Here is a 12,195-nt window from a genome sequence, read left to right as displayed (position 1 = left end):
ACAGTGTTGTAAATACAACTTAACCACTGATTTCTAGTCGTGTCCTCTTTTGGAAGGCCAAACAAAGCAGTTCACTTTCACAACGAAACACACAGCGTCATACACAGCGGCCTTGAGTGAGCGGCGGCCGGCGGATTTGATGAAGGATCTTCTTTATGCACCAAGAGCTTGTAACACTTCAAAGAGAAAGGAAAAATTGAAATCGCATCATATGACCCCTTTAAGCATCACTTTGACTTTTTTTGTGAATAGTGTTTAATCAGAGTTCCCAGACTGCTGTGATGTTATATATTTTTAATATATCACAGATCTAGGAAAGTCCACAATAGTGATGACTATGTTCATATACAGTATATTCAACAGGAACACAACAACTCTAAAATATAGTTAATGTACAAGTATGCTGTGTGAGTGTGAAGGGGAGAAGAAAAAAACGGACTATGCAAAAGTCAATATGATGGAGTCAGGTTTTTATCAAACAGACAGCTCTGTGTTTGAGTCTTCTGTGTCCCACACACAGTCATACATTGTATTCCCCTTGAGAGTTTTGCATATGATTTTCATGCACATGAGGTCATTCTTCTGGGCACTGTGATACAATCATACTACTTGTCCCCACCTAGTCATTATGGGCCAATATGACATATACTTGCATAATTCCCTTTCACACATGTGCTTCACACACGTGCATCTTTTTGTCAGTTTTACTCAGACAGGGTTTGTGAGACGTTTACCTCTTTTAAGAAATTAATGCTTTTATTCAACAAGGGTGCATTCTATTAGTCAAAAGTGGCAGAAGTTAAAATGATTTCGGATTTGATTACATACTGTTCTTTTCCAAACATTCAATTCATCAAATAATCCTGATATCAATGTATCATGGCTTCCACAAAAATATTAAGCAGCACAACTGTTTTCAATGTTGATGATAATAAGAAATTTTACTTTCTTATTGTACCAAATCAGCATATTAGAATGATTTCTGAAGGATGATGTGACACTGAAGACTGGAGTAAAGGCTTTTGAAAATTCATTTTTAAATATAGTAAAATAGAAAACAATTATTTTATTTTAGTATTAATAGTAATAATACTAATAGTAATAATAGTTTAATTCAATAATTAAGCATCAATCTAAAAAAATAAACATTCAGATTTTGCTGTTGTGTGTGTGTGTGTGTTATGTAGAGTTCTTCATGCCAGTGGAGTGTGTCAGTCTGTGCTGTATGGACTACCACTTATCATCAAACCAACCTCATGCTGGCAGCTGGACTGGGATGAAATGGAAACAAACCAACAGACATTTCATGCTCTCTGCCACATACTAAAAGTCAGTGTCTGACTGTGTGTGTGTTTGTTTGTGTGTGTTCATAGAGCACAGCTGTGTGATAATCTGTTATGTAAGGGATCTGAAAATGTTGTTAAAAACCTGAATATTTTTGTTTACTTAGACCTGTGACTGGTTCCTTTTGGTGCGCTCAGAGTCGGGGTCAGGTTCAGGTTCTGCTGTGTTCTCCTACTATATACTTCAGTCCTCTGGTTCACTCTCTCTGCTTTTGAAACCTGTGCTGACACGAGAACTTACGCTACCCTGCTGCCTGCCTGTCTCAATGGAGGACCCGCCACTTCCTGCACTTGCCTCTGTGGAGGTACCATTACATTATAGACAGACATTATAGACTAGTAGTGCATGGCCCTGACATACAAACTTGGTGTAAAATTCACTGAATGGCTCAAACACAACTCAATTCTAATATTTAGCATCAACAACTGGATCTCTGTAATGAGAATAATTAGTTTTATTAAAGGGATAGTTCATCCTAAAATAACAATTCTGTCATCATTTACTAATCCTAATGTCACTCTAAGCCCCGTTCACACCAAGAATGATAACTATAAAGATAATGATATTAGCGTCCACACCAGCGAACGATATCATCTGTAAGCGCATGCTCGTCTGCTGCTTTAAATTATCGATCTCGTTATAGCAGGATGAGTTCTGATTGGTTTTCAATGTTTTTATCATTCATCAGCTGAAAAAAAATAATTCTGGAAGTGATTAAAACGATATTGTTTCTCTGTGCCTTGATCGTTATAGCTGTGGTGTGGATTCTCCTATTCTTTAATATTGAGAACGATTTTTAGAACTATATCTTTATAGTTATCTTTATCATTGTCGTGCTTGGTGTGAACGGGCCTTTAAACCTGTATGACTTGTGTAACAACGTTCGTAGATGGGGAAGAAGGAGGCGGGAACCGGCGAACATTTAAACAAAACTTTAATAATAAAATAAACAAACACAAAATACCGCGGCAGCCCCTCACGGACGACTGCTGCACACAAACAGAACCAAAACACAAAATAAAGTCCAGGCCTGGTCCTCTCTGGTCGTCACTCCTCCTTTTATCCCTCCGGAGCTCCTCCGTGGGACTCGAGACCGGTGAGTGGCGCAGGTGTCGTGCTCCGGGGGGAGCCGATCACGACGGCTGCGGCGTACCTGGGGGTAAGGACAGACAGATGAGGCAAGAGAAAAGGAGACGGAAGGATGAGGAGAGACAGAGACGAGAGAGGGGAGAGAGGAAAAATAAAAATTCTTGTTCCGGTTCCCAGACACACTGCCGCTCGGCCCTCCACCAGCTGGGTAAACTCTTCTGAGATGCCTGGCGGCGGCACTGGATAGCCCTCGGTGGATGGCCCGACACTCCTCCGCTGCCCGGTGGACGGCGACGGCTCCTCCGGGTTCGGGGCAGCCGGCAGGAGTCCCCCGTTCCCTGCTACTCCCCATCATGGCGGATGGCAGCAGGCGAACGGCGGTGACTCCTCCGCTCCCTCACGGACGGCAGCCGTCCCTCCACAACCCAGGCAGCCGGCAGTGAGTTTGTCCGCCCCCCCGGCAACTCACTCCAGCCCACCGCCTTGAGCGTTCATGGCGGCAGACTGCTCCGCCATGCTCGATGGCACCGAGGATTCACCACAGCGGCGAGGGCTCTCTGACAGCGTGTCCCTCCTTCCTCCCGGGTTTCGGCACCAATGTAACAAAGTTCGTAGATCAGGAAGAAGGAGGCAAGAACCGGCGAACATTTAAACAAAACTTTAATAATAAAATAAACAAACACAAAATACCGCGACAGCCCCTCACGGACGACTGCCGCTCACAAACAGAACCAAAACACAAAATAAAGTCCAGGCCTAGTCCTCTCTTGTCTTGCACTGTCGTCACTCCTCCTTTTATCCTTCCGGAGCTCCTCCGTGGGGCTCGAGACCGGTGAGTGGCGCAGGTGTCATGCATTATCACTTACTCCACCGGCCTCGCTCCGTTCCCACGGCTCTCGGCCCTGCCCCACTCGTCACAACTTGTTTTTCTTCAAATGAAGAATGTTGAAGAAGGTTAAGGTCCAGTATTGCATGGTTAAAAAAGCACTGAGACATTTTTCTGAATTATATCTTCTTTTATGTTCTACAGTAGAAAGTAAGTCATACAGGTTTGAAACGACTTGAGGGGAAATTAAGTAAATAAGATCACTTACACTTTACAAACTGATCATAATCATCTTTGATATTACACCTCTATGACGATCTTGTGACCACTGTTTCCAGAGCTCCCTGGATCAGCTTGAGAAAGACGCTGTCTTTAACCCTCTCTGTCTGGACTCCAACCTTTACCCACACCTTAGAATTAGAGGTTTGCTCACCCGCTCATCACAACCATTTGGAGCACAAGGCCAGGGCCGCGGCCATCGCAGGGGCGCCAGTCGACCACCAGAGGGCTCTACACAGCGTCAGGTTAGAGGAGTAGAATGGAACAAAATGTCAAAAAAAAAAAAAACGCCATAAGATAGTAGAATAGAACAGAAGATCTGTGTTGACTAGTATTTGATCTGCAGTTTGCTATAATTGGAGTTTTGGACAGTGATTTGGAGTTGATAGCTGTAGAATTATTGGTATTATAATGACTTTTGATTAACTTCTTGATGCTCTAGGGGAAATTGAAGAAATAATGCAGTTTTATCATACCTTCATTATAAAAAACTGAGATATGATAAACCTCTCTGATACGGTGTCAGTAGTGTTGACATAAGTTGACCTAAATAGATTAGATGTAATCAGGTGAGGTGTTTGTCAAGCTTTAGGAACTTTCAAACACTACATTGTGCCATTTTAGTTGAGCTCTAAATCTGAATACAAATTTTAGAAAAACTAAAATGCAAATAAATAGAGAGGAAGTGTGTGTGTGTGTGTGTGATGTTGAAAGGGGGAAATTATTGCCCCAGAGAGCAAAAACGAAACCAAGCACTGGCCTAATATTGAAACACCCACGCAAGGGGAAGACAAAAAAAAAAAAGAGCAAAAGGGAGAATGAAAACGATAGAGTAGTCAAAATAAACTGGTCCCTATTTTGGAACTCTCCACAATCAGACTCAACATGACCGATTTTCCAGCCACAAGCACTTTGTGATGTCACGCTATCATAAATATATTTATGATCGATAGAACGATATGCTGCAAATTCAAAACACAAAAAATGTAGTGATTATGCTAGTGCACTGAGGAACAAATGTGACAAGAGTGATTTATGTTTTATATAAAGCATGCAAGTTCCACCAGTTGATAAGGAGTTTGTCAAACCTGATCATGTTCTCCAGCATGATTTGAGATGATCCAAAGAGCATCCTGAGCTTCAGTGGAAATGGAACATCTGATCATCAGTACAAAGTGTCACATGATCACATGTAAATTTACTAATTTGATTAGTGACCTAGAAATAGTGCAAAAACTTCTCTTATGAACATTTATTATTTGTTTTTACATCATATTGTTCTTTGTTTCAAAATTAGAGTTTAACCAATTTTAGGAAATTTTGCCTAAAGGGGCTAAAGCTGCATACACAGAGAAGTGTTAGAAGGTCACAATGACACTTACAGTTAGGCTTGGAGGAGAAGCTAAACAGACATTCAAGTCATTCAAGACTTTGGTTGCAGTCAAAAACAAAGCGCACCAACAAATACTGTTACAGAGATTTTTATTTTATTTTATTTTTTATGTTTTGCTGTTCCTTACTCTCTTCATTTTTCTCTTGTCATTTTTGGTTGGCAGGGTCGGCAGTCTCAGAGTCGCGTGCGAGCCACAGTGGCCCCGCTGCCTTCCATCCCTTTAAACAAGATGCCTCGCCGTTTACTAACCCTCAGCCACTCGCGACCCTGTGCTCCTGCCCTCTTTTTCCAGGACAACTATGAGGAGGAAGACCCTTTGATGATCCAGTAAGGAGAAAGAGAGAAAGTATAAAACTTTCACTATAAGAGGAAATTGCACATTCACATTCACACTCACACTGACTGACACCAACAGTTTCTAAACTCCCACAGACAGGATGTTACATTTTTGCACATGACCTGATATACACTTATTATATGTACAGCTAATTTGAAAAATATATTTGCTATACAAATTTGGTTTACTATTCAGAGAACACTGTACTGTGCAATGGAGAACAGTACAGAATTTAGATTCTCTCATCTAACGCAGAGCAAGTTTTAAACACTCAATATATTTCCTTTAAACACTCAAACCTTAAGCTAGCTATACAGACCATACCTTATTTCTAACAAGACGAGGGCTGGCTAGGTTAAGTCAATTGTTCGGTTTTCAGAATACAGTTTAGTAGTGCAACATCAAAGCTCGATTTATCTTCTTAAATCTGAAAAACATCACAGCACAGATTAAATAACCTCATTACTTCTCCAAATAAAAACTTCAGCAACTTTGAGACTGACACTGCAAAATCAACCCTCATATTTCAGACACTCAGTATGCAAAAAACAAGCTGTTTTGTTACCCTGATGTTTGCAATTAAACCAGTCCTCATAGTAACTAGCATGATTTCACTCTTGGAGACGTAATTAAACCAACGTCGTTCCATATGGTTTAACAAAGCCTGCACCGCAACTGGGAAAAAAAATATAATTGTGAACTGCTGAGGCTGCAAAAAGAAATCAAATACAAAACCACAGAATTGTAAAAAGACAAGAAGAAAGGCTGTTTATAGAGAGAGAACTGCCTTCTCAGTTTAAATGCTGTGGCTAGAAGGCTCTGTAGAGAGTTGAGGAGGAAGAAGGCCAGAGTAGTGGAAAAGTAGAGCCATTGTCTTCCTTTATGGAAGCCTCCAGTGCAGCCCCAAGGGAGACACACTGTACTCAGCTGAGCAGGAATTCAAGGCCTTCAATGAGTTACAGAAAGCGAAGAGAGGGGAAAAGAAAGAAAGAGGTCGCTCTGTCTAGCCCCGTGACCTCTCAGAACAAGGTTCAGCTTTGGAGGCGCTGGTTTAGAGTTGCAAGAGCTGTGGGACGTGATTCTGAATGCAGAATGAGTTCAGAGCTCTAATATTACTCAATGGGCCTCTCTTACTAGACCCCATCAGTATTGCCTCATTAAGTTTTCCGCTATTCCACCCACCTGGCACCACCTACGCCTTGTCTTTATGACATCATGCTGAGGTTTGGCATTGTGCAAACGGCACAAAAAGCAGACATAGAGAGTGGATCTCGCGTCATTTTCCCCTCCTTTTTCATATTTTACGTTCACGATTTCCTAACTTTTTCAGCTGTTACGAAAGAGATTCAGTAGGGAGTTTTTCTCTTATTTTGAAATTGTTTTGCAAATGTCTCTCTACTTCTGGTTAACTAATGTTTAGCCTGCGTTAAGAATATTCATTGTAATCATTTTTTAGTCTTGTTAATCTTTGTAAACACTTTTTATTTATATACATTACTTCTATATTTTTATTAACACTATATTATAAATGGTTTGAAAATTATTAATCGATGTTGTTTAATGTTTTGCTGTTGCCCTTTTAAAAATAAAACACCTTAAAAACTGACATTTTGCATGAGAATGAAATCAAACAGGCAAGCCTAAAAGTTGTAAAAACTGGATGGGGGAGAAATCAAATGGTAATAATCCATTAAAAAAAACTGTTAAAATTTGACTGTATCATATTTTTTTAAAGGAACGATGTTAGCAATCTCAGTTTTTCAAAATCAATATATAACTACATAACACATACAGTAGATTAACAGTATAATTTATATTTACTATACCTTAATGCTGTCTATATCAATTATATTATTAATTACACTAAGAATCAGTAATAAGAAAAAAAATTTCAATTAAATGTTAAATATTTGTTAATTATTTCCCAATGTGCATACTACAAACTTTTTGTTAAAAGTTCATTTTATGTATTTAATAATACACAGGTGATTAATGCAAAAATGATGTTCAATGATGTGTACTTCAAGTACAGTACAGATTTTATTTTAACCTATGAGATACTTGTATTTCAATTTTAGTTGAAAGATGTAACGAATGCACTTCCCCATCATTTGCTTCATACTTCAGAGAACAACAGCTCAGTTCTGTTTTCCGTTTGGTTATCCAAACATCAAGTGGCCAGCGGAACGAAAACATAAACGGAACATTCAAGAAAACAGGAACTAGTACAACATGAGAAGTGCATCCAAACTGAACCAATGTATACCTTTTTTTATTCACATGATGCCAAAACTGAAACTGATAACTTGACCTCCTTAAAACACATACACTATTTAAAGCTCAAGTGGTAACAGGTCTCTTAATAGAAAGCATCTGTTTAGCATGATGAACCAAGTTTGCAAAAATTTTTGCTTGTCTCAAATATTTATTCAGTATGTTTGTATTATATCCAACAACAAGTAACTAAATAAACAAATAACTGTCAAACTAAATTAAAAACTATACCGATTGCAAATGACGATGATAAGAAAAGAGGGGAAAAGAGGTGTTGTCAGTCCACTTCCTTTATTAATACCTATGAGTAATCCGCTGTTAAAATTAAACACTGCAACCCAGTATGATGGTAAACTATGCTTTTTAAACAAGTCAGACCTTGGACCAAATAAATGCATTCTTTTTAGATGAAGGTCTCTGCTCTGTCAACACATTCACTGCTTTTCTGCTTAAGAGCACTACACGTTGAAAAAATACAGCAGAATGTGATGAATAGATCAGATTTTGGCGGTCTGCTCAAAAGAAAAAAACTGAAAGAAAAGACTTGGGGAGACTGGAGAGAGGACAAAAGGAAATGAGTGAGAGGGCGAATGAGAAAGAAAACAGGACAGGGAACAGTCTGTACCTTCACACACTGCCAGGCAGACACATATTAACTCAGCCAACATTCAACTCCCATTTGAAGTAAGGCCCCTATTTTACACAGATGGTTAATATTCACTTTGCATCAGGATTATCCCTCAGATGTCAGACACTGTTCAGGACAACAGAGGACTAGATGAATAAGGGACTGAGAGTGAAGGCTCGGGCATTCAGGGTGATTTCATGCCCTGTTTACAAACCAAGTCCAGATTTTTCCTTCGATATGTACATGTACTTGTACATTTTTGGAAATGGAAAAGTAAGAATAACTAGAGAATTCTCTTGTACTATAATTTTTATTATCATCGTCATCATGTTAAACAACAGCACAGCTGCTGACTCATTCACATACGCACATACATATAAAACACACACACACGCACTCTCAGAGCAGTGGATTAGTATCCTTTTGCTACAATCCCCATGCAAAACAATTCAAGGTTTGTACGTGCAAAAACTGACCTTTTTGTCTTTGCACTTTAACCATTAAATTACATCTGGCAGATAACGTTCACACAACAACACTCGATTCTCCAGGGAGCCGAGTGTTATGACAAGTGCTTCATAATCTCTTCCGATACAAAAGTCACAGACTCAAATTTACAAAACAGGATTACTTTGCCCAAAAAGTGCAAAAATCTGGCATGTGCCAGTACAAGCCCTTTCAGAGGGCATTATCCATATAAAAGTTTTGTACAGTCTTAGCTCTCAATCATTTTGACAGTCAGTGACTATATGACTGAGGTTGCAATCCGAGCACTGATGCTGAGCGCTCCCTTGTTAACCATAAACGCATTTCCTTCAATTAAAGATCTAAGGGTTAAGGAAAAGGAGACCAGACTGCCTAAATTGAAAGGTTAGGTCAAATGTCACCTAAGTTGTCATAGATGATGTCTGGAGACTGCATGGTAGGATGCCACGCATTTGGAGGTGGCTGATGTCTAGATACTTTACTGTAAATCTCCACATTTCCTGCACCAGCACCTCTTCTGCCACCTTCCGTGCTGTTATGGCTGTTGCTACTGTTATTGTTGTTCAGGTTAGCACTGCCTTTAATTTGAGGCAACGGAGGAGGGTCTTTCTTGGGCAGTGCTACTTTGCCTGGTTTGGGTGCTGTGACAGGTTTGGGGCCTTTTGGTCTGGGCACTGGCAGTGGTTGTTGAGCCACCTCGTGACCTTGAGGCTCCTCCGTTCCCCTGGTTCTCCAGGGATGCATTTCCAACCGTGCTTCATCATAAAGCGTGATAATAGGCAGTGCAGATCCAGCACGTCCCTCTGGCTCATCGTAGATGTGCTCTGTAGGACCTCCATCTGCAGGGTGCCTGCTTCGCCCATCGAGTCCCAATCCCACTGTCCTCTGCACCAAGTCCAGACTGATCTGATCATAGATGTCTGAATAGAATGGATCAGGCTTGATGCCTGGGTGGCGGCTACCCCCATCGTCGCCAGTCGGCCTGAGACGTGGGTTAGGAGTGGGCATGACTTTGATACTGTCCACCGGGTCCGAGTACAAACAGTCTCCTGGACTGGGCGGCGAACGAACCGAGTCAGCAGGCTCCGAGTATAGACTCCCTTGGTCCTCTAACAGATTTTTGGACCCACGTGGCATGGGAGATCGCGGCGGGGTCCCACCAACGGGAGGTGGCGGCTCTGGAAGGCTTCGGCCCTTTAAATTTTTCCCATCGTTCTCCTTTCTACCAAAGACACCATCTGCAGACCCAGGCTTGCTACCACCAGAATCTCCATCTGGTTCACGACTGTTTGCTTCTGAGATGGCAGCACGGATCTGCTGGAGAGCTGGGCAGTCTGAGTCTAATGATGGACAACTTTGGTGTCGTTCTTCAGCTTGGGCTTTCTGCTCCCGAATGGATTCCTCAACAATGTGGAATATTTCATTTCCCTGCTTCGTCTCGAAGGTGAAGTTCCCCGGCCCAGATTCACATCTTCGTCCGGCTTCAAAAGAGAACATAACCTGCAGAGAATGTGACAAAGTGTTTGGGATATTTTGTTACTTTTGTTTTATTCACTTATGCACATGGACATTAAACTTGCTTTTTGAATGAACCTTCTTTAAATAAATGTCATCATATATTATTTTTGTATTATTTATATACTACTACAGATTTAATTATATAGATTATGTTTTATTAGATTATACTTTATATTTTCAGTTTTTATATTAATTTTAGTAGTTGTATTAATAGTGTTTTAGTTTTATTTATTTATTTTCCAAAATTTCAGTTTTTATTTGTTAAAACATATTTTTAACAGTTGGGGAAAAAAGGGACCCAGCACACTGGGCTTATTAATCTTTCCAGTCACATTTTATTTTGGGGACACATTCTCAATATTAACTATTAACTACAACTTTTGCCTCAAACTCTTAATTTTCTACTTATTAATAGTTAGTAAGGTAGTTACGTTTAGGTATGGGGTAGTATTATGGGATCTAAAATATGGCCATGCAGAATAAGGAATTAATATATGCTTTACAAGTACTAATAAACAGCCATTATTAGGGGTGCTCCGATCAGGATTTTTGAGGCCGATCACAGAAAGCAGTATCTTCAGATACGATCACCGATATAGATCTTTTTAAAGCCTTCTTTTTATCATGTAGAATTATTTATAGTGATGATCCAATCAAGATTTTTAGACATTTATTCAGGGCCTGAATTTAATTTTTGAAAATTAATTCCCCTCTTAGGTGACTCTTGTGAAGGGGGATTTTTTATTTTGAGGGGTGGAGGAGGGGATTTTTTTTAGACATTTTTCAAAAATATATATTTATCTCACTTAAATGTTTGATCATGCACTGCATTTTTGTTTTGACAACCGTGCACTTGTGGCACACTAACTTACACACAGCACAAGCCTGATTTCGTGAGCTGTATGTGAGGCGGCCTTTTACACCAGGTTCACACATACTCCGTTTGCAGTGTGTATGTGTATGCAGTCCATGTGCAGTACGTAAGTGGTGCAGAAGCAGCACGGACTGTGCTTTCACACAGGAGTCTGCAACTGATCCAGGGATGTTTACAAACACAACATTTATCCATTATTTTGATGTCAAATCCAAAACCATTGTGATTCTTTTTTTTTTACACAGTACATTAATACAATCTTTCATAGATGTGTTTATATGCAATAAATATAAGAAACACATTATTCAATGCTTTATTCTAGATTGATATATTAAGTTGCTCAAGCAAGTGGCAAAACATTTAAACTACTTTTCTTACATTATCAAACAAATCCAAAACTTACCATTGACAGAAACAGTCAGTCAGCTCTACTGCCTTTTGCATTTAATTCTTTATTACAAGCAATCCTGCGGTTCATAAAGAGCTTTGTTTTACTACCTCCACGAGTGCCATCTATTATTGCCTTATCTAAAAGTGCTCTTTTCCTTTAAAGCTAGCAAAAAAGCCATAGCCTATGTGTTGACTGTGAAACACAGTAGACTTTAATTATAAGCATTTATGGTGTAATTACTACATTTTCGTGTCAATCCATGTTCATATTCACCGCAATCCATGCGCTGTTACTTTAATTTTGCACTTGCAGCGCAGCAAAAATAGACTCAGTGCGGAAACGATCTCTGCACTGCTGCAGACCAACCTTGTGCAGTGTGAGCGGTTTAATCAGTTATCATGAGCGCTAGGGCTGAAAGATTAATTGCATTTGCGATAATATCGCAATATGAAAAAACTATGAAAGAGGCTGCGATTACACGGTCACGTGAAACGCGAGAGTAAAGAGGTGTGTTGGACTTGAAGATCAGATCGGTGTATGACATCAAAGTACGATGAGAGAAAGCATAAGGAGACGTCCGCGCTCTCTTATAGCTCTCGCAGTACTTTGATGACACACACCCATCGGTCTAAGCAGCGCTGCTTCAAGTCGAGCGCGGGCCATCAGCAGAAAAAGAAAAGAAATAAAACAGTAAACAGCCAAAGGACGTAACTTAGAATGGGAGATGGATCGGTTTGTGAAAGCGAAGAGAAAAGC

General features: G+C 40.0%; 2 protein-coding genes across 2 annotated transcripts in view; one reads left to right on the top strand and one right to left on the bottom strand.

The window, feature by feature from the left end:
• LOC107697249 (meiosis 1 arrest protein-like) overlaps positions 1–6,574 on the top strand; it is a 15,328-nt gene extending 8,754 nt beyond the window's left edge. The window contains exons 4-7 of the mRNA XM_016497962.1: positions 1,188–1,329; positions 1,451–1,648; positions 3,598–3,783; positions 5,095–6,574. Coding sequence (XP_016353448.1) covers positions 1,188–1,329; positions 1,451–1,648; positions 3,598–3,783; positions 5,095–5,262 — 694 coding nt within the window. The 3' untranslated portion in view covers positions 5,263–6,574. The remainder of the gene's footprint in view (positions 1–1,187; positions 1,330–1,450; positions 1,649–3,597; positions 3,784–5,094) is intronic.
• Positions 6,575–8,471: 1,897 nt separating this feature from the next.
• LOC107697254 (docking protein 1-like) overlaps positions 8,472–12,195 on the bottom strand; it is a 35,804-nt gene continuing 32,080 nt past the window's right edge. The window contains exon 5 of the mRNA XM_016497970.1: positions 8,472–10,156. Coding sequence (XP_016353456.1) covers positions 9,047–10,156 — 1,110 coding nt within the window. The 3' untranslated portion in view covers positions 8,472–9,046. The remainder of the gene's footprint in view (positions 10,157–12,195) is intronic.

Source organism: Sinocyclocheilus anshuiensis, unplaced genomic scaffold (assembly GCF_001515605.1).
Source record: "Sinocyclocheilus anshuiensis isolate Anshui unplaced genomic scaffold, SAMN03320099.WGS_v1.1 scaffold1778, whole genome shotgun sequence".
Lineage (NCBI taxonomy): Eukaryota > Metazoa > Chordata > Actinopteri > Cypriniformes > Cyprinidae > Sinocyclocheilus > Sinocyclocheilus anshuiensis.
This window is presented reverse-complemented; position numbering and strand designations above follow the sequence as displayed.